General features: G+C 43.9%; 1 protein-coding gene across 1 annotated transcript; it reads left to right on the forward strand.

The window, feature by feature from the left end:
• Positions 1–2720: 2720 nt before the first annotated feature.
• On the forward strand, positions 2721–22196 carry sesn4 (sestrin 4). Its single transcript, XM_080840581.1, has 9 exons — positions 2721–2869; positions 13405–13602; positions 14171–14353; positions 15374–15619; positions 16072–16183; positions 19563–19675; positions 20211–20377; positions 20535–20679; positions 21015–22196. Exons 1-9 carry the CDS (start codon positions 2804–2806, stop codon positions 21102–21104), a joined length of 1320 nt encoding a protein of 439 aa, XP_080696707.1. The 5' UTR covers positions 2721–2803; the 3' UTR covers positions 21105–22196.
• Positions 22197–23160: the final 964 nt, after the last annotated feature.

Raw genomic sequence — 23160 nt, forward strand, 5'->3', positions numbered from 1 at the left:
AGCTGACTAGCTTGATAACTGATGTACGTACATTTAATGAAATTGTGCTCTCAAACTGATCAAACATTTTCACATGGTTTTGTGCCCCCGACCACAAGGCACGGCAAGGCAAGGCAAGGCAAGGCAATTTTATTTATATAGCGCATTTCATGCACATGTTCAACTCAATGTCACATGAATATTCTGGGTGGCTAGCAGAAACAACAGATGTGTTTATCACCCCCTCACATGACCGTGTACCATTCAAATTATATTTTATGATATAATAAAACTAGCTTCCTATAAAAAAAAAACGTAATACAGTAAAACCCTATATTGTGGCTATTTGTAGCATTCAGTTTTGTGTGAATCTTTCTTTCCTCAATATAAGTTCATGTGATGTTGGCTATGATGTTTGCCTTTAGCAGTTAGATGTTTTCTCTCTATTTATGAACCTTTAACATGAAATTAAATCCATCTAGTATCAGCAGACAGGAAAATGATGACATGTTAAAGTGTGATGTTTCCACCAAGTCCTTTTTTCCACACTGAACTCCCTCGGTCTGGAGAGTTCAGTGTTAAAGAGAAACTTTAGGATTTTTTTCCTGGACCCTATTTTCACATCTTTTCAGGTCCATACTTTTATTAGGGACAAAACTATCGAAATCGTTCAAGTATTGAGTTCAAACGCTATAATCAGAAACTGCAAAACGACTATAGAATGTAATCCCATGTGTATCAATTTAAACCGCTTGTTTAAAAAGTGTACAAAGTGTCTGTTTCTACTGTTTCTGGAGTTTCAGTTTCTGCAGAAAATGACTGAAGAAACAGTCATTTCTACTTTTTTTTTTACCGATATTGAGGTAATCATTTTATCTTTGTTTATCTCTGTAGGGATTCTTTTCAGGTAGTCAGACACTAGTAAGTACATTATGAGCAGTCAATGGCGGGGAAAAAAGCAGTTTACTTTGACATAGGGGCCCCATAGGATTACATTGTATTGCCCTCATTCTGAAAATCCCACTTGTCTTCCTGATTCACTCTGAATTCACTCTGATTCTCTCTAAAGAAACCAAGAGGACCTTTGCAATGACCCTTTCTGATACAAAGAGAGAAGAGGAGTCAGCTGGTTTGAATAAAAAGGACAAAAGCCTATGGTGTCATCAAGTGTGACACAGGGTCTATTTTGAACAAATGTTAAGCTTCATTCAAAACATTTTAAAATGAAAGATAGCACTATTATTCACATATTTACTGAATTAACACATCCTTCAAACCTGGTCTTTATCATCAGTATGCTACAACCAATGCACTGGCCTGTATGTGTCTTCTGGAGGTGTGTCTCTAAAAACTTGTGTTCAGACAGTCAAATGGGTGTCTCGTGTGTGTCCAAGGAAAGTAAAAACATCTTAATTTCATGAGGGTAAATGTAATAAAGCTCGAATAGCAGTAGCATGCCCCACACAAGGGCAGTATTCATCCATTATTGGTGAGAGGACTCAGCCGGTCCAAGCAAACAGGAACAAGTTAGTAGGAACTGGTGGGTATCACATGTTTTAAACTCACTGGCATAATATTCTTCTAAAGGTGAAGTACAGCGCTTTTAACTGTTTAGGAAGTTCCCGGTGTCCGTGAGTCAGTTGCACCCATAACTGAAACCAAAACACCACAGTCTTAGTAAATTGCAAAACAAATGCTAAGGGGTGAAACATGGATATGGTGTTATTCTTATGTATCCACTTTGATGTATTTTTCTATACCTCTGATATGTTATACCTGTTCTACCTGTCGTCACTTAGGCCCTAGTCATTGTTGCTCCCATTGTAGGCTATATTACAGTGAAAAACCCACGAAAACACAGACGCAGCAGGCGTAAATATGGCTCACAGAGCACTGAAAGGGATTTTATTTAATGATTTATTTGATGATTCATGGCCCATATATTGCTCCCATTGTATTCTGGTTGAGGTATTTTACATACCTGAAGAGAGAGAGAGGGACAGAAAGAGAGAGAGAGAGAGAGACTGGAGAGAGAGAGAGAGAGAGAGAGAGAGAGAGAGAGAGAGAGAGAGAGAGAGAGTTATTTGTTGTACACAGCATTAAAATACAGCTTGAGGTAGCAATGGAGGTACGGTGCTGATTCATTTTAAATGTGGGAACATTAAACACTGAAACAGTTTCATCTATTCTAGAGTTCCATCCATTCAAGCTCTGTCCATACATACATTTTATGAAACAGAATTTTAACATAAGGAATTCAGTGTTAGATGGAGGAGAGTCCACCTTCTTTTCCTCTGCAGTCCTAGCCTATATGCCTTTATCCTAAAGTGCTTTTGTCTTCTAAATCCATCATCACAATCTTGATGAGACGTGCATGTGAATTAAGATGACATTAGGCAAAGGTGCAATACATCAAGCTTCACCGTGCATTTGTTTGTTCTGCAGGTACAAGTTCGGCACAAATATGAAGAAATGAACAATAAAAGAGTGGGATTACGTCAGGGTTCCAGGCACCTTTCACCAAGGCTGCTAACTGACAGGTACTTTTCCACCACTTTGCTGATTGGTGTTGTATTCCATCATGTTGCAGTCCAATTCTGAAAGTTCATTGGCTTGGAAGATCTTAGCCCTTCCCACTGCCTTCGTCCCGCCTCTCCAATTCTCTGATTGGATGCAGTGTCTCCAGTTCTGTCAGTCTATGAGGTTATTTTCTTACCCAGTTATTTCTGAATGCCCGGACTTGTAGAACGGCTAGGCTTTGATAGATAGAAGCCTGCACAGTTAGAGAAAGAAGAGCCGTATCCATGCACTAACAACGAAGAAAATGATCATCTGCACGAAAAAAATGGATTATCGCCTCGGAACCCAGTGCCAGCGCGTCCAAAATCAGGTATTAATGCAGGACATTTTGTCAAAACTGTTACTTCAGCTGCTGACTCTGAACATACTCAGAAGTTGCTTCTAACTGACTGCTTAACCCTAACCCTAACCCTAACCCTAACCCTAACAGAGAAACCTTAGACAAACTGGTAAAAAGCCTACGAATCAAAGATTTACTTTCTGTCAGCTAGCTATCCCTAACCCTAACCCTAGATACCATATTCGAAATTTACCCCAGTGGTGTTGGTAACGAAAATGGTAAACCGTTCATGGTTATACGTTAGGTTAACTATGTCAATCCTTGTGTCAGTAATGTAAGTTAACACAGCTAACGTTTTCTGAACTAATGCTTGCTAATAACATTCATGACTGGTGATATCATTTGTGAAATTCTGCAGGCAGACTAATCCTTGCTCTTTGTCAATTTTTGGCGAGATGGTGGTACGTGACCAATATCGGTCAGTTGATTTTCTTAGATGCCTGGCTTGCTGGCTGTTAATGAACAAAGTTTTTTGACTAACCGATAGGCTGCAAAATGGCTAAATTACCCGTCGCTCAGCTAACAATAGGATCTTTGCTGGTTCGGACCAGCTGAAAGGTCCAGCTGTGATTGTATTAGGTAGCTTGCTAACGTTACTTTTTAAAGTTTGCTTATTGAAATAAACGCCAGTGTCACTTCTTTATACCCGTTTAAATGAAATGTACACATGCTAGGTTTTCAGAAAGGGCTGTTCTACGAAACCTATCGATAGTTTGCTAGGATAGCAAGTTTGCTCTGTAGTGTAAGGTTGAGGCTAGTCTGCTATCCAGAGAACACCCACCTCTATTCAACGCCATTGGGCACTGTTAGTTTTTTGTAACAAATGGCATTAACGTTGTCATTAGTGAACATTATTTGTCTTATAATGTCATGTATGTGCAATTGTTAGTCTACTAGTACTTGTATAGTTGCCACATCTGGCATAGATAACTCAAGTAGCCTAAAAGCTAACTTGGACAGTAACGTTAACGTTATTCTGCATACTGGGCAGACGTTATCCTGCGAAAACTAAAACTTTTAGCCGTGGGGCTAACGTTTTTCGTCTAGTTAACATTGCAGAGACGTTATCACAACTTCATAGCATAATGTCCTTAATACGTTCGTTTTAGTTTGTTCATTGTTTTATGCCTGTTGGAAATAGCCGCTTTACATCGAGAAAAAATATCCATTACGTTACGACTTTTCTTTTGTGTCTCGCTAGATTGCGAAGATGCAGTGTTGTGTGGTCCGTTTTTTGTTGTCAGCCAACGAAATACATCGTTTACATGTTTTCTATTATTTTAGAAACTGACAAATATTTCCTACAACTGAATCAAGTGACAGCAGTCCAAACTGTCTGTACCAGTGTAACGTTAGGTTCGAATCGCTTGACACCTCAGAAGGAACTTGGATCACTTTTGAATGAATGATGTTAGCATAGCTACATGAATAATCTAAGCTATTTATTAGCCCCGCAAAATTATACGATGTTTGTTCGCACCTCAGTGAAAATGTCTCTAAGATGTGTGTAATGACAGTCTGGAAATAACGCATTTTGGTTCTATGTAGTCTACTTTCGATCCCTATTGTCACTTCGCTTCGATTTGTATCTGAAGCTGGTAGACCTCGATCCACAGTCTTCAATTTTGCTTGCCAACCACGCTCTGTTTGTTAAATTTTCTTCGAGTTGTGCATAAGGAATTTCCAGTGCCGAGAAAGCATCACATTTGGTTATCATTGCACGTCTGCATTCTGGATTGTTTTAGCATTTCATTGATAGAGCAATCATAATCCAGTTTCATGTCGAAAGAATGTCTGAAAACGCCAAGTTTCGTGGTCGACAATCTCTATGTCAGTGTTGTAGTACTTATTGTTTAACTCATTTTTTTATCGTGTTTGTATGCCTGATAAATTGAGATTTTTGTCGTCTTTGTGTACCGATGTTGTATACTGCCAATCAAAGTTGTTTTTCTCCTCTCTAAGGTGTTTTTCATCGGTAAACCAGTAGGGGGCGTTGCGTCTAGGAAAACTTGTTTACTGCATTTCTCAGCCTCTCGAACAATGGAGGAATGCGCTCTGTTCTTCGTTATTTTTGTATTTCATGAAAGTTAGTTTACAGTGATGCATGCAATGTTAATCGGGGCGTATGTGTTTTCGTGTATCTTTGGTCTCCTTATGATATTTTTTCAAAAGGTGCGATGTATTTTTTTCATTCATTGTGGAAAACGACCTGCACGTCCTTGTTCTGCAGTACAGTTGTTCATTTTCGGAGCACCACTTTCACTTATACTGCAGTCTATTTGAGCAGTTTGTTAATAAAAACAAACGAGGCCTTTATCCTATTTTACGTTTGTACAACTAAAATGCTACAGATACAAAAATGTCATTGATTAGAAGTATGCGGAATACAGTCAAAACCATGCCTGCAATTAGGTATTTGATGGACTGCTGCAGAAATGCCCCTCCTCCACCAGAGATTAACAGTAAGCGGTAAAAACATTCTCATCTGCTGACCTGGCTCTTGACACTTTTTTCTGGTGGTGATGAGAATCTTGGTTCCCATTTAAGCAGGGAGATGTGCATGTTAATGTCATAAATTATGAGACCAGTGGGTTATTTGTGGAGGAGATTTCTGTGTGACGGAGAATTACGGTCTAATGCAGTATACAGTGTAGGCCTATTTCACAAGATCTTCATTTGCAGATTATTTGCAGACTGTTTGTTAGACTACTTAAAGATAAAATCTTCAAAACAAAATCCCACAGAACTGACTATACATGCGTCACTATTAAAAAAAAAAAAAAAAAAACCTGCAGTGTGCAGTAGGCAATAACTTCTGTGGGCATTTTGCACATTTTAAGTTGTAGTCTCCTTTGTCCTGCATCCTGCCTGCATGTGTGCCACTGCATGTGTGCCACTGCATGCGCAGCTGCTGTAGGCTGTGTTAACCATGTCTATCTGTCTGGCTGGCCCTTTCTCCAAACACCCCCTGTGATCTGCAGCTGGCTGTTTTGTTCTTCACATTAGCTTCAGGTTGCCAAGCCAAAAAAAGAGGGCTGTGGGCCGTCCTTACAGTAGGAGAGGGAGAGAGAGATGGGTGTGTGCATAACAGCAGATGGGACACAAGTGCATGACAAGGACAGAGCCCTTCAGGACCTCCAGGAATGCAGATTAAATATCTCTGTCTACCTCCTGTTGGCTCCACAGGGGTAGGAGTTCTCCCTATTTCCCTCTCACTTGCTGCCATGACTGTATTGTCCTCCACCAGTTTAGGCTCCTTTAGCGCACAGATATGGCACACTTGAAGTCCTCATACTATGCAGAAATGATTTACCTCTCTCTCCCCTGGTCCTCTCTTCCATTAAATAGTTGTCTATTCACCTGTGCCCAAAGAGGTGTCCCTCTTACGTCCTTTTTTTTATCCAGCTTTTCTGACTTGGCCTATCCTCTCCACTTACCATAGTCTTGCACTGCAGGTTGGCTGAGCACAAATCAATACGCAGTTCAGACTAATTAATTTGTGCTGGGAACCTCAGGCTATTAATACGGATTAAGACGTTGTTTACAGAAGAACACGATGTCATGATACATTTGCGCTCGGACATGACTGTCACAAACTCCCCTTTTACCGTACATATTATAATGATAAGGCCTAGAAAATGGATTCCAGTCAAACATTGGCCACAGAAGAAGACAAAACTTGTTGTTTCACCCAGGTGGGCCTGTAGGGAGAGTGCCCTGGAAGTGTAGTGTTGCTGATCTCATCAACAGAGTTCCCCTGTGCAGACCGCTCCGGTTTCATTGGAGCCAGAGTGTTGCTGCCACTGAGAAGAAAACGTCCTCTTTTGTTGTTGCCTGCTGGCAGCAGGGAGATTTTTATTCAAAGCACCAGGTCACATCTCATTCAAATGTATTCAAACACCCAAATGCTGTTTTGCTTTTTCGGCCTGAAGATGCAGTCGGTTGGGCGTCACTGGGTTTGCATTTAGCTGAACGCTTCTTTGACTTTGAATAAACCCTGCAATAGCCATTTAAAAGGGCTGGACAAATCTGTATCTAGCCTTCAGCTGTTCTCAAGAACCTTCTTCTCAAGAATCATGAAGGGAAAGCTTCCTCAGGTTACCAGGGGCTTTTGAACATGCCATGATGAATCAATAAAACCGAAGGAAGGGTTAGCTTGATCCTCTGACTTCCTGTTTTAAGTTTCTGTATTGTTCATGAGCAAGGACATGTCATGGCATGTTGATGTTGCCTTTGTGTGGACCAAGAGCTCTTCTGCTGTGGCTGAATGAGCCTTTTGGAGCTCAGTCAAGAGATGGCAACCCCAAAGAAGTCATCCATTAAGGATCAAGAATCTTGGTGACTTTATTGAAAAGTTGTCATCCTTTTTACACTGAGATTTCCCCATGGAGTACGTGTGTTTTAAATCCCCTGTGTGTATGCGTGTGCATGGAAAACCAAAACCCAAAACAATCCGAACAGCAGACTGTTTGTGCAGAGCTCCAGTCCACCTCATGACTTGCATTAGCTCTATTCACCTCATTCCGCCAAGGCCAGCCATCTCGTGGATAAAGATGTTCCGGTGGTTCTGGGCATGCTTCCCATTCTCTAGATACTGATACCAGTGATGTTGTTTGACTGGGAACACGTCTTCATGACGCTCTCCGTTGAGCCATGACGGGAGTTGGGAGGAGGCAGGCAGGAGTGCTTCATAATTTTTTTTATCTCTGTTTACCGTGGGATGTTTTTCTGGGTCATTCCCAAATGAGCTGTGGCTTGGGAGCAGGCGTTTGGGCCCACGGTGATATGCGATATATTTACAGGCGCGACCGCCAGCCAGCCAGTCCAAACCATCCCTGTAGAGGCCAAAGTATGAAGCGCTACGCCAAAGTTAGCATCTACCGCCCCGCCCCCATACACATGCAGTCTCTTCCCATAATGTACATAACACATGTGGAATGGTGTCGTGTCCTCTCAGTGCTCGGTCCTTAACCCCCCTCCAGTGAACACACAGTGAGTGTTGTCCTCCATGTCTTCAATGTACTATACTGTTATTCTTCTCAGAATAGCATGGTCAGATGGTTAGAAGGAGGTCACTGTAGGTTAAATCTGTTATAGGTGATGCATGTTTTGGAATCCTCAAGCCTTCTCTGGGAGCTTTTAGAGCCATCGCAAAAACAGATTCTCGGGAAAAACAAGCAACAAATCAGCAACCAAAGTTGTATGGCCTAGCCAGCAAGGAACCCTCCAAATATATGGGTATCCCTGCAGACCATCCACAGAAGGTGACTAAGTAGGATCACAACATCTTTAAATATTTTAGAATGCCACTAAGTTACATACTCATTTAACAGATGCTTTTATCTAAACTTGACACAAACATTGACATTTTATCAGTGTGTGAGATGCGTGGGAATGGATGACCTTTCTATTGCCGGTCTCAAAACCCTTTGTTGTGTTTCTGTAGCTTAGATGCCACGGTGAATTTATAACCGTTACATGCAGATAAGGTTGACTCGGTGAACAAATGTCTTTCGCCTAAAATCCCAAACCCGCCCCCATGGAAAGGTTGAGGTGAGTTTCTCAGCTGCCTGTAGAGCTGCGCTGTGCCCATAGAATGGAGACTTTGTTTTTAATGACATTTTCCACTCAGAAACAAGCCATGGGTAACGGTCCAACACTCTTAGCATTTTACTTGTCGGGTCAGCTGGGATTCCAGTCAAAGATTTGCCCTGACAGCGGTGGCATCTCGGGCCAAGTCTGAGATGTTTGGCACCGTTCCCACATAGGCGCTTCTGGCACGGGCCCAAGGGTTTTCCAAGTTCCAGTAGTCACAATGAGAAAAGTTAAAGAACGACAGTGTAGAGTTGCAGAGTGGTTCTTTTCCTAGACTGGTTCATGGATTTAGTCTTAATTGAACAGTCGACCACAGCAGCCAGTGGCCAAACTGTAAAAGGGAGTTAGGTGTTATTCCAACAGTAAAAACCTGTGGGATGGGTGCAGTATAATACAATGTCCGCTATTAATTACACCTTTTTATGTTTTTTTTTTTTTTTTATGGTTTCATGCTTTGGTATTAAACAGGCTTCGTGTCTCCAAGTAATTGGTTGCAGTGCAGTTGCAGTTAATTTGTTTAAAGTTGCTATCCTTGTGAATATGCCTTGAAGTATTTTCTTTATTTTATAGAAATATGTTAATCCCCTATCCTACGGTTGGTGTAGGTGTGTTTCTAGGGGCTTTTGTTTTTGAATTTCTATTTGAAGTGGAACACATTGCAAATATTGCCTGAAGCCTATGCTATTCATCCTGTTTTTGGCCTTTAAGGATCCTCCATTACATTGCAGTCAGTGAGCCACTGCACCAGTGAGAATGAAAGCATGTGTCCATGCACACTACGAGAACTGCAGCACCAGCTGCACCAGTAGCAGCAGCAGTTTTGTGCTTTCATATTTCCCATTGCAAAGTGCTTCAGCTTGCCTTGGGACAAATAGTGCACCTGCTCATCGAGGGCTGTGAGCAACAGGCCCAAACATGCCTGAGCCGTGGCCCACTTACGTGTGTGCTCTTTCCTCACTATCTGCCTGTGTTTGCGTGGCCTTGCCCTGCTGACAGCACGGCTGGGAGAGCGAGAGAAGGGGAACGCCATAGGTTCCATAAGTTAGTTTTCAAACTCACCCCTTGACCCTCCCCCTCTACCTTCATGCACATGTGCCAGTGTGTACTTTAGGTGGTGGGACCGGTTGAGTCACACAGCACCCGTGCCTTGGTGGGAGACAGACAGACAGACAGACAGACAGACAGACAGACAGACAGACAGACAGACAGACAGACAGACAGACAGACAGACAGACAGACAGACAGACAGACAGACAGACAGACAGACAGACAGACAGACAGACAGACAGACAGACAGACAGACAGACAGACAGACAGACAGACAGACAGACAGACAGACGAGTTCCTGGAAGGAGTAAAGTGGGTCATGGTGGAAGTGTCCTTTTTCACCGCCTTCCTCTCTCTCTGCCTTGCTTTCTCTGTGTGTTAAACGTACATGACCCAATCAGAGCGTTCATGGGGTCAATATTCACCTGGGCTGTGCCATGACACGATAACCTAAATAATGTATTGTTCTTTGAGCTTTTTGAGTTCAAGAGTTCACTTAAAAGGTCAGGCTTGAAGCTGTGAAGTCCACAGCCGGATAGCAGGCATGACTCATCCTGGACGTGTGCTCCGTCAGGGCAGATCTTTTTTTTTAATAAATATATATATTTATTTTTGGGCTTTTTGGTATTTAATCGATAGTTGAAGTGAAGAGTGGGACAGGAAATGAGAGGGAGAAGAGGTGGGGAGTGGACAGGAGAAATGACATCAGGCCGGAATCGAACCTGTGTCCTCCATGGGCATCATGCCCGAATGTGGTTGGGGCTACTGGTTGCTCCACAGTGCCCCCCTTGCGGTAGATCTTTGGTGATGGAGGTAGTAGTTGTTGTTTAAGGGCTGACTGTGTGAAGCCACACACACAAAAAAACATCCCTGCTTCTCGGCCCAGGAGCAGAGACGGTGTTTATCTCTCTTATCTTGTACAACTGCTCTCCCAGCTGTCTCCCAAGGCTATTTATAACTCATGGGGAGGGGGGTGGGGAGTGGAGAGACACCCCCCCCCCCACTGGGCACCAGGGGAACTTTAACTCCAGCAGAAGAACCAGCGGGCCCTGGTGAGACGCTAGGCCATAAGGTGGCTGTTGCTCAATCAGGAGCCAGCCCTCTTCATACGTGACGACACTGGAGTGATCCCTCTGATGTAGCGCAGCACACCACACAAGCGACACTCTCCTCTCATCCAGCCAGGCCAGAGGCAGTCCAGTTTCCCCTTTCACATACCAGCGACCAGAGGCAAGAAGCCATTTTGGCTCTGGAGTTGTTATTTAACCCAAGAAGCTTCACGCTGTTTCTTAGAAACTCTTGCACAAGTGGGCCTCATTTCAGGACCTGCGGTTCAGTTTCTGCTTATTCATTTTACTCTGGCGTGGGATGTTTTTAGACATTTACATCTACATTTTCCACTAACATATTATCAAGCCGTGTCTACTCTTTTAATGAGGTAAAAGGGAATCTATTCATTGGATTAAAAGCATAATGCATTTTCTTCATTGCAAGGCCAAAGATCCAGTGTTTTAATAATTTGCTTAAATTCTGTTGTGCCGTGAAAGAACAAGACCGTCATGTGCTTGTCTGATTTCGTTAGAGCCATGTGCTTCTTGTTGTGCATCAATATTTTGATGCTTCTGATTATAAATGGATTTAATCATTCAGAGATGGGGTTTAAAAAGCTGACCTATTAAAAGATGTCCTGAACTCCTGATGGCACAGCTGCTGTGTATCAGGTTTACATGGGTCCGTGAAGATTGTTGAGATTGTAGTTGTGGTTTGTATTGTTGGGTTGGGCTGTGGACAATGTAACAAAGCCACATAGATTTGCTATAAATGACTGTGCTTCTGCAGAAACGTGCAAGAACTACGATGGTGCTTTGAATCTGTGTTGAGCTCTCAAAAAGCTTAAAAAGTTGGATCATGATTTAGCCATAGAATAACTACTTACTGGCTTGAGAATTGTTGTATTATTGTGATAAAATAATCTGCGAGGCTTATATTTTTACATCCTAGCTTTACCTCAGTAATATCACCCCGTTTTCCAAACAGAATACTCCTCCACCTGTGCGCAGCCATTCTTGTCAGGACTGTGTTTGCTGAGATTGACATTGAGTTTCATTTGAGGAACATCAACTCTGCAGTATTTTAGCACACACACACACACACACACTCATGAGGAGACCCCCTCTATTACGCATATGCTCATGCATAGCAGTATGGAGGGTCCAGATACTTTAAGGAGAGGATCTAGACAGACAAGAACAATATTATTTTTCCATATCTGACGTCAAGACTTCTGTTGTCTGTGCTTGAGACCAAAACAATATTTTTCCAGGACCAAGAATAGATTGAGACTTTGGACTTTGATCTCGAGACCTAGACCGGTGTTGGGAATCACATCACTGTAGCCAACAGTGGCATGAAAGACCCACAAAACCTGAGCTGCGTTACACAATTGTTTAAATAGCCTATCTCTATATGTAGTAAATAACCTTGGTGTAAGAAGCATGTCGGGCTTAATAGTGTATTACCATATCATGTTTCTTTGGCATGTTCTTTGCCCATTATTCCTTTCTATATTAATAGAACTATTTTATTAATCAATACTATTTTATCACTTTTCACCAGCATTGTCTACACAAGTCTGCTGGGAGCATAACTGCCCATCATGTTTTTGGAGTAGACACAATGTTAGTTTGCATTGTTAGAATGCCTTTTGAAAATGAATTTATACTAACACATCTTCCTTTTGGTAGCTGTTTTTAGGCATGTATCCATAGCATAGCATAGCATAGCATAGCATAGCATAGCCTATCTCTATTTCTGTCTTTCCTGTGCCTCTCTTTGTCCTCCATTGTTTTACCTCCTCCACCCTGCTCCCCTGTCTGTCTGCCTGACTACCCTACTCTCATTTCTTTGTTGATTTGTTTCGGTCTTCCCTGACTTACACCTCCACTGTTGCATGCTAAGCAGATCAGTTTCCTTCGTTTTCTGCTTCTGTCTCTCTCCACACACACACACACACACACACACACACACACACGCATCTCAGTCTGTCTTGGGATTGGGGCTTTCACACACTAGCCAGACAGACAGCAGAGAAAGAGACCGAAAGGAGGGGCAGGAGGTGTTCTTATCCTCTCTCAGAGACAGTACACACACACACACACACACACACACGCACACACTCTCGTTCAGACACGCCGCCATATGTCCTTCTCTGTATCAGGGACTCTTTGAGGTCCGTTTGCTAGTGATTACTGCCTGCACTGCCCTGTGTTTCCTGGGCCGGTGTGTGCTTGGCACGTGGTTGCTTAGGGTCTTGCGGTTTTAAAGCTGCTGCTCCTTCGATGTTGTCAGATTGGCCAGCAGGAGGTGTGAAAACCAGAGGGTGTAAGCCGAGACACACACACACACACACACACACACACACACACACACACACACACACGTCGGGACCCACACCGGGACCCACACCGAGACACATACCGGGACACACACCGGGACACACAGAGAGACACAAATACACAGAGACATACATTCCATTCAATATGCACTTTGTGTGTGTGTGTGGAGCACAGAGTTTTGTTTGTTTGTGTCTGTATTGCTGTGTTATTATTTAAAGAATGCTACCAGCCGCACTTTTTTTTTAACCAAGCTCTCACAAGCTGAGTTTCCATCCAACCTTTTAATGCTGGAATCTTGTTGTCAAATTCCTGACATTGCATACTCAGGGTGTAATCTAATTCTTCTCCTTCACTGCAGTTAGTTGCCATCCCCACCTCATTTGTCAGTAACGGGTCCCTCACAGTCCCTCTGTCCCGTGTGTGTGTGTGTGTGTGTGTGTGTGTGTGTGTGTGTGTGTGTGCACGCAGGTGAAAGTGAACTCTGAGAAGGAGCGTGCCTCAGTGCTGTGCATGAAGGCGTTGGCCAGCAGGGGGCGCCTGGACTCGGTGTCTCAGCACATGGCCTCCCACCCTCAGTACCTGGAGAGCTTCCTGCGCACGCAGCACTACATCCTCTTCATGGACGGCCCTCTGCCTCTGCAGTACCGCCACTACATAGCTATCATGGTGAGGAGATGGACACACACTTACACTCACACACGCGCAGGCGCATTCACGCGCACCCTCACGCGCACCCTCACGCGCACCCTCACGGGCACCCTCACGCGCACACTGTCTCACGCTCACTGTCTCACGCTCACTGTCTCACGTTCACTCGCACGCTCACTCGCACGCTCACTCGCACTCGCACTCGCACTCACGCACACATATTCACAGGGCATCGACTAGCAATCAGATATGCACATTCAATGGCATGCTGTCATTTAGGGGAAATCATAGGCACAGATCTCTTAACCACATAACTAATAATGTTCTCATTTGACATTCAGGAAAGGACAATTACAAATGTTTTGATAAAACACAAACCTGAGCCACATGTACAGTATATGCACCCTAGACATTGCCTGCTGATCTAAGAAACAGAGATGGTTCCTATCTTCCTGTAAACCTTCCCCATTTCACCTCACTGACTGTTCTCAGCACTTTGTTAATGTGTCTGTCTGTGTCTGTGTCTGTGTCTGTGTCTGTGTCTGTGTCTGTGTCTGTGTCTGTGTCTGTGTCTGTGTGTTGCTAGGCGGCAGCACGTCACCACTGCAGCTACCTGGTGTCCCTGCACACGGCCCAGTTCCTGCGGGCGGGGGGGGAGCCGCTGTGGCTCCAGGGTCTTGAGGCCGCGCCCCCGCGTCTGCAGCACCTGGACCACATCAACAAGGTGCTCGCCCACCAGCCCTGGCTCACCTCACGCTCACACATACAGGTACGGCTCACCTCACGCTCACACATACAGGTACGGCTCACCTCACGCTCACACATACAGGTACGGCTCACCTCACGCTCACACATACAGGTACGGCTCACCTCACGCTCACACATACAGGTACGACTCACCTCACGCTCACACTTACAGGTACGGCTCAGTACTCACCTAACGCTCACACATACAGGTACGGCTCACCTCACGTTCACACTTACAGGTACGGCTCAGTACTCACCTAACGCTCACACATACAGGTACGGCTCACCTCACGTTCACACTTACATGTACGGCTCACCTCACGCTCACGCATACAGGTACCACTCACCTCACGCTCACGCTCACACATACAGGTACAGCTCACCTCACGCTCACACATACAGGTACGGCTCACCTCACGCTCACACATACAGGTACGGCTCACCTCACGCTCACACATACAGGTACGGCTCACCTCACGCTCACACATACAGGTACGGCTCACCTCACGCTCACACATACAGGTACGGCTCACCTCACGCTCACACATACAGGTACGGCTCACCTCACGCTCACACATACAGGTACGACTCAGTACTCACCTAACGCTCACACATACAGGTACGGCTCACCTCACGCTCACACATACAGGTACGGTTCACGGCTAACCTCACGCTCACACATACAGGAACCACAGGCAGTGTTCTCTTTCACATGTCAAACCAATGCCTCCACACACAGGTAGCATTGTAATGCCATTAAAGGACACACACCCATGCAAACCTGCACAGCCAATGTTCACACTAAGCTTAGTGCTACAACCACACTGAATAATGATGACTACTCACAGTGGTTTTGTGTGTGTGTGTGTGTGTGTGTGTGTGTGTGTGTGTGTGTGTGTGTGTGTGTGTGTGTGTGTGTGTGTGTGTGTGTGTGTGTGTGTGTGTGTGTGTGTGTGTGTGTGTGTGTGTGTGTGTGTGTGTGTGTGTGTGTGTGTGTGTGTGTGTGTGTGTGTGTGTGTGTGTGTGTGTGTGTGTGTGGCAGGCCTTGCTGAAAAGCGGCGAGCAGTGCTGGTCCCTGGCGGAGCTGGTTCAGGCGGTGGTGCTGCTGGCTCACTGCCACTCCCTCTGCAGCTTCGTCTTCGGCTGCGGCACAGACACCGAGCCCGTCCCCACTCCCAGAATCCCCCACGGCACACCACCCGGCTACTGCCTGTCTGACGCCGCCAACGGCAACACCACTGTGCCCCTGACGCCCAGCGTGCCTTCCGAGAGGTTGCCACGACGACGGGTAAGACCTGTGTGTGGTGTGTGTGTGTGTGATGTTTGTGGGCAGTCTGGGGCGGAGGGCGGATGTTCCACATGAATGGATTTCAATTCATCTATAGTGTACTGGAAACTGTTTTGTGAGGACTGGGTGTTTTATATTGTGTGTGTCAGAACTGGGTGTTTTATATTGTGTGTGTCAGGACTGGGTGTTTTATATTGTGTGTGCCTACCTCTGTTGTGTCCGGTCTGGGTGTTTTATATTGTGTGTGCCTACCTCTGTTGTGTGAGGTCTGGGTGTTTTATATTGTGTGGGTGCCTACCTCTGTTGTGTCCGGTCTGGGTGTTTTTATATTGTGTGGGTGCCTACCTCTGTTGTGTGAGGTCTGGGTGTTTTATATTGTGTGGGTGCCTACCTCTGTTGTGTGAGGTCTGGGTGTTTTATATTGTGTGGGTGCCTACCTCTGTTCTCCCCAGTCTTTGGATTCCAGCTGTGATGTGGCCCTCCGAGAAAGAATCCAGAAATCCCAGGAGGAGAAAGAGCGGAGAGGAGAGCGGACGCTGTACTCGCAAACACTCCTGAACACAGGTAACACACACACACACACACACACACACACACACTCTATAAGTAATCCAAAACCAGGACACAGGCTGCCTCATTAAATTGACTTACCACTTAAAGTCTTCATTGTAGAAGTTTCATTGCCACACAATGCTTGTGACCAATGTTCCCTCTAAGTTGCGCGCGCGACCGCGCAGGCCAGTCGAAGAGGCCTTGCAATAGATTTTTCAGACCGCATAAACGTTTTTTTTTTTAGGGTTTAAAAATCTGAGCATCAAAGGGGATGTAGGCTAGCCTAGGTAATAAACATTTAAAATACTGACATATGTCTGACAACCAAGCCGGATGTGCGTTAGAATGTTAACATACAAAATTTCCTTTAGCTCTCTTGCCGGGCTCTGCTCCAGCAGTTATAGGCTACCATGGCGAAAAGAAAGGCAAAGCAGGTGCCCCAGAAAAAGGTCTGTCTAACGTTTAAACATGAGCGGCTGGATGAAATAGTCCAAACTGACACAGGTAGGATAAAAACTTTCAGACATATTTACATATGCTCGGAGGCAACGCGAAAAGAGTTGGCTCGTGGGAAAACATGCAGTGAACAAAAGTGACATTATTCTGTTTGTACTTAAAGTTTGTGAGCACTTAGATGCCTGCTTCCCTGAGCTGAGTGGGCTGCCTTTGAGCCGGACACGTTGGATCGTGCAGTTAGTGAATTTGATCATGGGCTGAATGACGTGACCAATCTGGCGAAAAGGTTCGAAGCACTTCTGGAGGAAGCATTATATGCGGTCCGGGACTCATTTGTCAACAACGAATTCAAGTTCATGGTTATTGAAAAAAGGTGGTCGCTGAAAAGTGAGCATTTTCCAGATCTGGTACAGCTTCTTGACATTTGTGGCACATTCCAAGCATCTAGCGCAGACTGTGAACGCGGTTTCAGTCTAATGAATGCCACTAAGACAAAATCGTGAGGCGAGAAGATTTGAGGTAGAAATTTCCAATATTTTCAATTAGACCTATTAGGCTCTATTCAAAGTGATCTTGCTAACTGCAAAATCATTTTGACATATGTTTAGTCAGAAAGGTGTGCAGACAAGATGAGCCACACAGCCAGATAGGCCTAGCTCCCTCAATGTAATTCAAATGACATGTTTTGTAGCTTAGTTTGTTGCAAGCCACTCCAGTTATTAAATTATTTATAAAGGCTACCATTAGCATTTTTCTTTCAATGAAGTTCTACTTAAATGTTGAACCTGGTGAGAAATGACTGAACACCTTGGATACTTTTATTTTGTGTGTATATATATATATATATACAGCCGCGGAAAAAATTAAGAGACCACTTCAAAATTATCAGTTTCTCTGGTTTTACTATTTATTGGTATGTGTTAAAGTAAAATGTACATTTTTGTTTTATTCTATAACCTACTGGCAACATTCCTACCAAATTTCAAATACAAATATTGTCATTTAGATCATTTATTTGCAGAAAAATGACAATTGGTCAAAATAGCAAAAAAGATGCAGTGTCTTCAGATCTCGAATAATGCAAAGAAAACAAGCTCATATTCATTTTTAAACTACACAATACTAATGCTTTAACTTAGGAAGAGTTCAGAAATCAATATTTGGTGGAATAACCTTGATTTAAAATCACAACTTTCATGTGTCTTGGCATGCTCTCCACCAGTCTTTCACATTGCCGTTGGGTGACTTTATGCTACTCCTGGCGCAAGAATTCAAGCAGCTCGGCTTCTTTACATGGCTTGTGACCATCCAGCTTCCTCTTGATCACATTTCAGAGTTTTTTTTATGGGATTCAGGTCTCGAAATTGGGCTGGCCATGACAGGGTCCTGATCTGGTGATACTCCATCCACACCTTTACTGGCCTGGCTGTGTGGCATGGAGCATTGCCCTGCTGGAAAAAACACTTCTCAGAGTTGGGGAACATTGTCAGAGCAAAAGGAAGCAAGTTTTTCTTCCTGGACAACGTTGTACTTTGCCTGGCTGAGGTTTGTAAAAGACCATAAGGATTGAACCAAAGCGGACTGGAGGGTCTCCTAGTTCGTCTTCTCTGATGAGTCCAATTTCACAGTAGGTGCAAGACTCTGTGGCTTGTAGGCCTCTCCAGGTCTCCGTCTAACCATCAGACGACCATGTGTTGGGCAAAGCTGAAAATTGGACTCATCAGAGAAGACGAACTAGGAGACCTTCCAGTCCGCTTTGGTTCAATCCAACTCTGAGAAGTGTTTTTTCCAGCAGGGCAATGCTCCATGCCACACAGCCAGGCCAGTAAAGGTGTGGATGGAGTATCACCAGATCAGGACCCTGTCATGGCCAGCCCAATTTCGAGACCTGAATCCCATAAAAAAAACTCTGAAATGTGATCAAGAGGAAGCTGGATGGTCACAAGCCATGCAAAGAAGCCGAGCTGCTTGAATTCTTGCGCCAGGAGTAGCATAAAGTCACCCAACGGCAATGTGAAAGACTGGTGGAGAGCATGCCAAGACACATGAAAGTTGTGATTTTAAATCAAGGTTATTCCACCAAATATGGATTTCTGAAGTTAAAGCATTAGTATTGTGTAGTTTAAAAAATGAATATGAGCTTGTTTTCTTTGCATTATTCGAGATCTGAAGACACTGCATCTTTTTTTTGCTATTTTGACCAATTGTCATTTTTCTGCAAATAAATGATCTAAATGACAATATTTTTATTTGAAATTTGGTAGGAATGTTGCCAGTAGGTTATAGAATAAAACAAAAATGTACATTTTACTTTTAACACATACCAATAAATAGTAAAACCAGAGAAACTGATAATTTTGAAGTGGTCTCTTAATTTTTTCCGCGGCTGTATATATATATATATATATATATATATATATATACACACACACACACACACACACATCATAATCATTCATAACCAGTGAACCAGTCATAACCTCCCTAAACCTTATTTATTTTCACCCAAAGATCCTTTAAGTTCAACTAAACTGACTGGTAAAGCACCACCATTAAAATGTACCAAAGTCCAGCCATTATAAAGGATATTGAATAAATATCAACCTTGTAGACATATTGATGCATTTGCTGTCATCTCTTTGGAAACCTATGGCTAACACAGGCTCGTGGTCATTTTCGTCAGGTCGCGTGGTTTACGAATTGCTCACAGTGCTGAAATGTGAGCTCAGAATAAAAAATATTTGCTCAGTGCTGAAAAAAATTAGAGGGAACATTGCTTGTGACAAGTGTTGATTAATGACCCTGCACATGACACAACATGATTGGTCTAGACATGAAGGTCATGTATGTAGTCACAGTCGCCACAACTGCTTTGCTTCTTCACTGTCCCTAACATCTGTCTCCCTGTCTTTCTCTCTGTCCGCCCCGTGATCAGACCTGGACGAGGATGAAGAGATGGACTGCTCTACAGACCCCTCACGTTTCATCTCGGACCCAGAGTTTGGCTACCAGGAGTTTGCCCGGCAGGATGAAGTACTGCGGGTGCAGGTGAGAACAGCCACCATCTCCACCATCTCCAGCACCCCATCCATACACCCCCACGGGCTGACAGGTTCAAGGCTCATCCATACACTCCCACGGGCTGACAGGCCCAAGCCGTACACCTCATAACAGTGACAGCTGCTGTGCTGAGCCCCGGTCGTAAAGATGCCATGCCTGTACACACATGCTTCACTCCGCCCTCCTCCATTTGTTACTTGTAATACAGGTGACTCTGCCAAGATGGTTGTTGAAAGGTCATGAATTGGTCTGATTTCACACGCACTAGCATATATAAATTGCTGACTCGGCCAGTAACACATTTACCATTTTTATTGACAAGGACATCGATATCAAGTAACGGCTAACATGTAAAAAGAAAAAAAAAGTCCAATGGCACTGCCTGTCAAAACATGGAATAGGGACGTCTGGCATGCAAATCTAGATATGCTGCCAAAACCTTGGTATCCATGTCGCAGTTTATGTAAGGGTGGGTGTGTAGGAGAGAGTCATAAACGTTTTTTCTTTCTCTCTCTCTCGGCAGGACTACTCGTGGGAAGACCATGGCTTCTCGCTGGTGAATCGGCTCTACTCGGACATCGGTCACCTGCTGGATGATCGCTTCAGAAGCGTGGCAGCGTTACCCTCCCCACACGGCCCAGACCTCCAGAGAGCCATTTGGAATTACATCCACTGTATCTATGGCATAAGGTACAACAGGACACACACACACACACACACACACACACACACACACAGAATATTTAACACGACTGCCATCTGGAACCTCAATCTGAGCTGTACGATATTGACATGCTTGCAAATGCTCAAAAGGACTGTCTGTGTTAATGTCTGTGTCTGGCTGTAGATATGATGACTATGACTATGGAGAAGTGAATCAGCTGTTGGAGAAAGGGCTGAAGCTTTACATCAAGGCAGTAGCGTGTTACCCAGACGCCACCAAACCCCCCCTCTGTCCCCCGCCCTGGACCCCCCTGAAACCTGCTGAGAAGGTGAGCGCTCAGAGCAGGAGTGGGGTTGGAGGGTTTGAGTCATATACAGATTGTTCTGGAAGTTGTGTATTCCTCATTTCCTTCAGTCACACGGTTCTTCTCTCTGTCCCGCTTTCTTCATCCCTCTCTCCTCCTCTTCCTCTTCTCTCCTCTCCTCTCCCTCTCCTTCTCTCCTCTCCCTCTCCTTCCTTCTCCCTTACCTTCTCTCCTCTCCCTCTCCTTTCCTCTCCCTCTCCCTCTCCTTCTCTTCTCTCCTTCTCCTTCTCTCCTCCCCCTCTCCTTTCCTCTCCCTCTCCTTCCTTCTCCCTCTCCTTTCTTCCTTTCCTCTCTCTCAGGTGCATGTGAATTTGTTGGTGATGGAGGCTCGGCTGCAGGCTGAGCTCCTGTACGCCCTCAGAGCCATAACTCAATACATGATCGCCTAGGTGACGTCCGACTCCCTGGAGCGAGAGCTGGGGAGGCGAGAGGGACTGAGAGAGAGTTACACGTGCACACCAGTGGTACTGATCCAGTCGAGGGGTGGCTGGACAGACACATTGATGGATGGCAGAGAAAGAGAGAGAGAAAGGGCAGAGTGCTTTGCTTTTCTTTCGTCAGTCAAAGTTTACCAGTGTGCCAAGGTACTGCTGTGAAGGTTCTTTGCCAAAGGTGAAACTCTCAAAAGGTGCAAAGCAATCTCTGTTTGTGTTCAACGTTACTTTTCATTGACTTTGCCCTTAACGATTAATGTGCAATTCTTAATATTATTATTAATGAGTTATTTTTCATTATTATTAATAGGAGTTCTTTTTCATTGTTATTGTATTGTGAATGACTGCGGCTGGTGTGTTAAGCAGAGGAGAAGGACAAAGGACTTACATGCCAACATTACATTCTTTCTCTGTCATTCTGATCATAAGAGCTCTTAATCGCATTCAGAACTCAAGTTTAGTTTGTTCAAGTCGTTCACTCGTGTATTGAATGTGATTCGTTGAGTTGGGAGATGTCACGGTTCTCTTTTTGTTTCTCTGTGTTTGTGTTGTTTGTCAGGTTATTTGTTCTTTTTAAGCTAACAGAGCATCAGACCGTTTCTTTGTGATCTGTACACGCTCAACATGCTATGCAGAATAATTCATGTGAAGACAGAAAGGCACGGAGAGAGGAAAGCACAAAACCTCCCCAACACTGCAGCCATAATCACACCACCATGGTTTATTTTAAGTAGCACTTTTTTTTTTTTTTTAAATATGTATACCTAGAGAAACTCCTAAAGGTTGGAGATGGAGATGTGGAAGTTGGCCTGTACTTCAGGCAGAGACAGAGCGGTCCAAAGCCATTTGGACTGGAGGTTGCCATTGCCTCTCAGCCTTTACAGAACAGATCTCCCCCATGCCCATACCCCCAAAGCCCTACGACCCTCTGAGCGTAATGAACACAGGACATCTTGGAACAGTTAGACACCTAACTGTCTCTTTTACTTTGAGTACAGATGTACTTTTGGAAGAAATATGAAAAAATAAATAAATTATTATTTCACATCTGCCCTGTTTATAATATATATATATATATATATATATATATATATATATATATATATATATAATTATATATATATATATAATATTATTATTATTATTATTATTATTATTATTATTATTATTTTAATCAGTGAAGAAATGAAGGGAGAAAGTGACAGTCTAACCTAAACCATAAGCCAAAGCAGTATTGGGCAATAACAAATTATAAGCTTAACCTGAGTTCAGAGTGGATGAGACCGTTAAGAATGTTGAGCAAGTCATACACTTTTCCTGGTTAACCCTTTTTTTGGTATGTTGGCCAAGAGCACTTTTCGAGTATGACCGACTAGTATCATTCATGTGGTTCAGCACCCTTTTAGTTGGTACTCATCTGATCCTTCTAGGACAGTTTTAATACTTTATTTTTTTTACCATGTAAGAGTAAATGGTCAGCAATATGTGGGACATGACTGAGAAGTGATGAGCTCAAGTGAATGAAGGAGTTTTCATATCGGCTTGATCCTGCCCTCCACCTTTTAGTCATGGGTCAACAGCTTCCTATTTGTGGTCATATGATCTGCCCTGTGTCCAGACTTGTACAATGTTCCAACCTTAGAAAGCTGGGGGATATTCTAGAAAGGCAGTTGGAAAAATTCTTAACCTGAAGCTTTGACAGATTGTCCTCTTCAGCCCCTGAATAATGCATTTCATAAACTGATCTGCCATTTTGAAGATTGGTGTCAGAGAGACAGATGGTGCACTAACCAAACTGGATTTACTCTGGTCCTTGTTGTCCGGAATGGAATTATTCTTTTCTGCATTTTTCTAGTTTAAAGAGCTGACTTTCCTCCAGAGCCCTTCTGAAAGACACCTCAGGTGTACCAAGATGACTTGTGTGCTTCGATTTTTTTTCTTTTCTTTTTTCTCTCTGATGTCAAATGTCACAGATGGGTTGATGAGTTGATGGGTCACTGGTAGATTGCAT

The sequence above is a fragment of the Sprattus sprattus genome (assembly GCF_963457725.1).
Source record: "Sprattus sprattus genome assembly, chromosome: 6".
NCBI classification, from domain to species: domain Eukaryota; kingdom Metazoa; phylum Chordata; class Actinopteri; order Clupeiformes; family Clupeidae; genus Sprattus; species Sprattus sprattus.

Excerpts from the sequence above, each read along its gene's own strand:
- sesn4 (XM_080840581.1), top strand. The coding sequence starts at position 2,804 with ATGATCATCTGCACGAAAAAAATGGATTATCGCCTCGGAACCCAGTGC. Across the intron at positions 13,603-14,170 it reads GCCACTACATAGCTATCATG|GCGGCAGCACGTCACCACTG; the intron begins GTGAGGAGATGG and ends GTGTGTTGCTAG. Across the intron at positions 19,676-20,210 it reads ATGAAGTACTGCGGGTGCAG|GACTACTCGTGGGAAGACCA; the intron begins GTGAGAACAGCC and ends CTCTCTCGGCAG.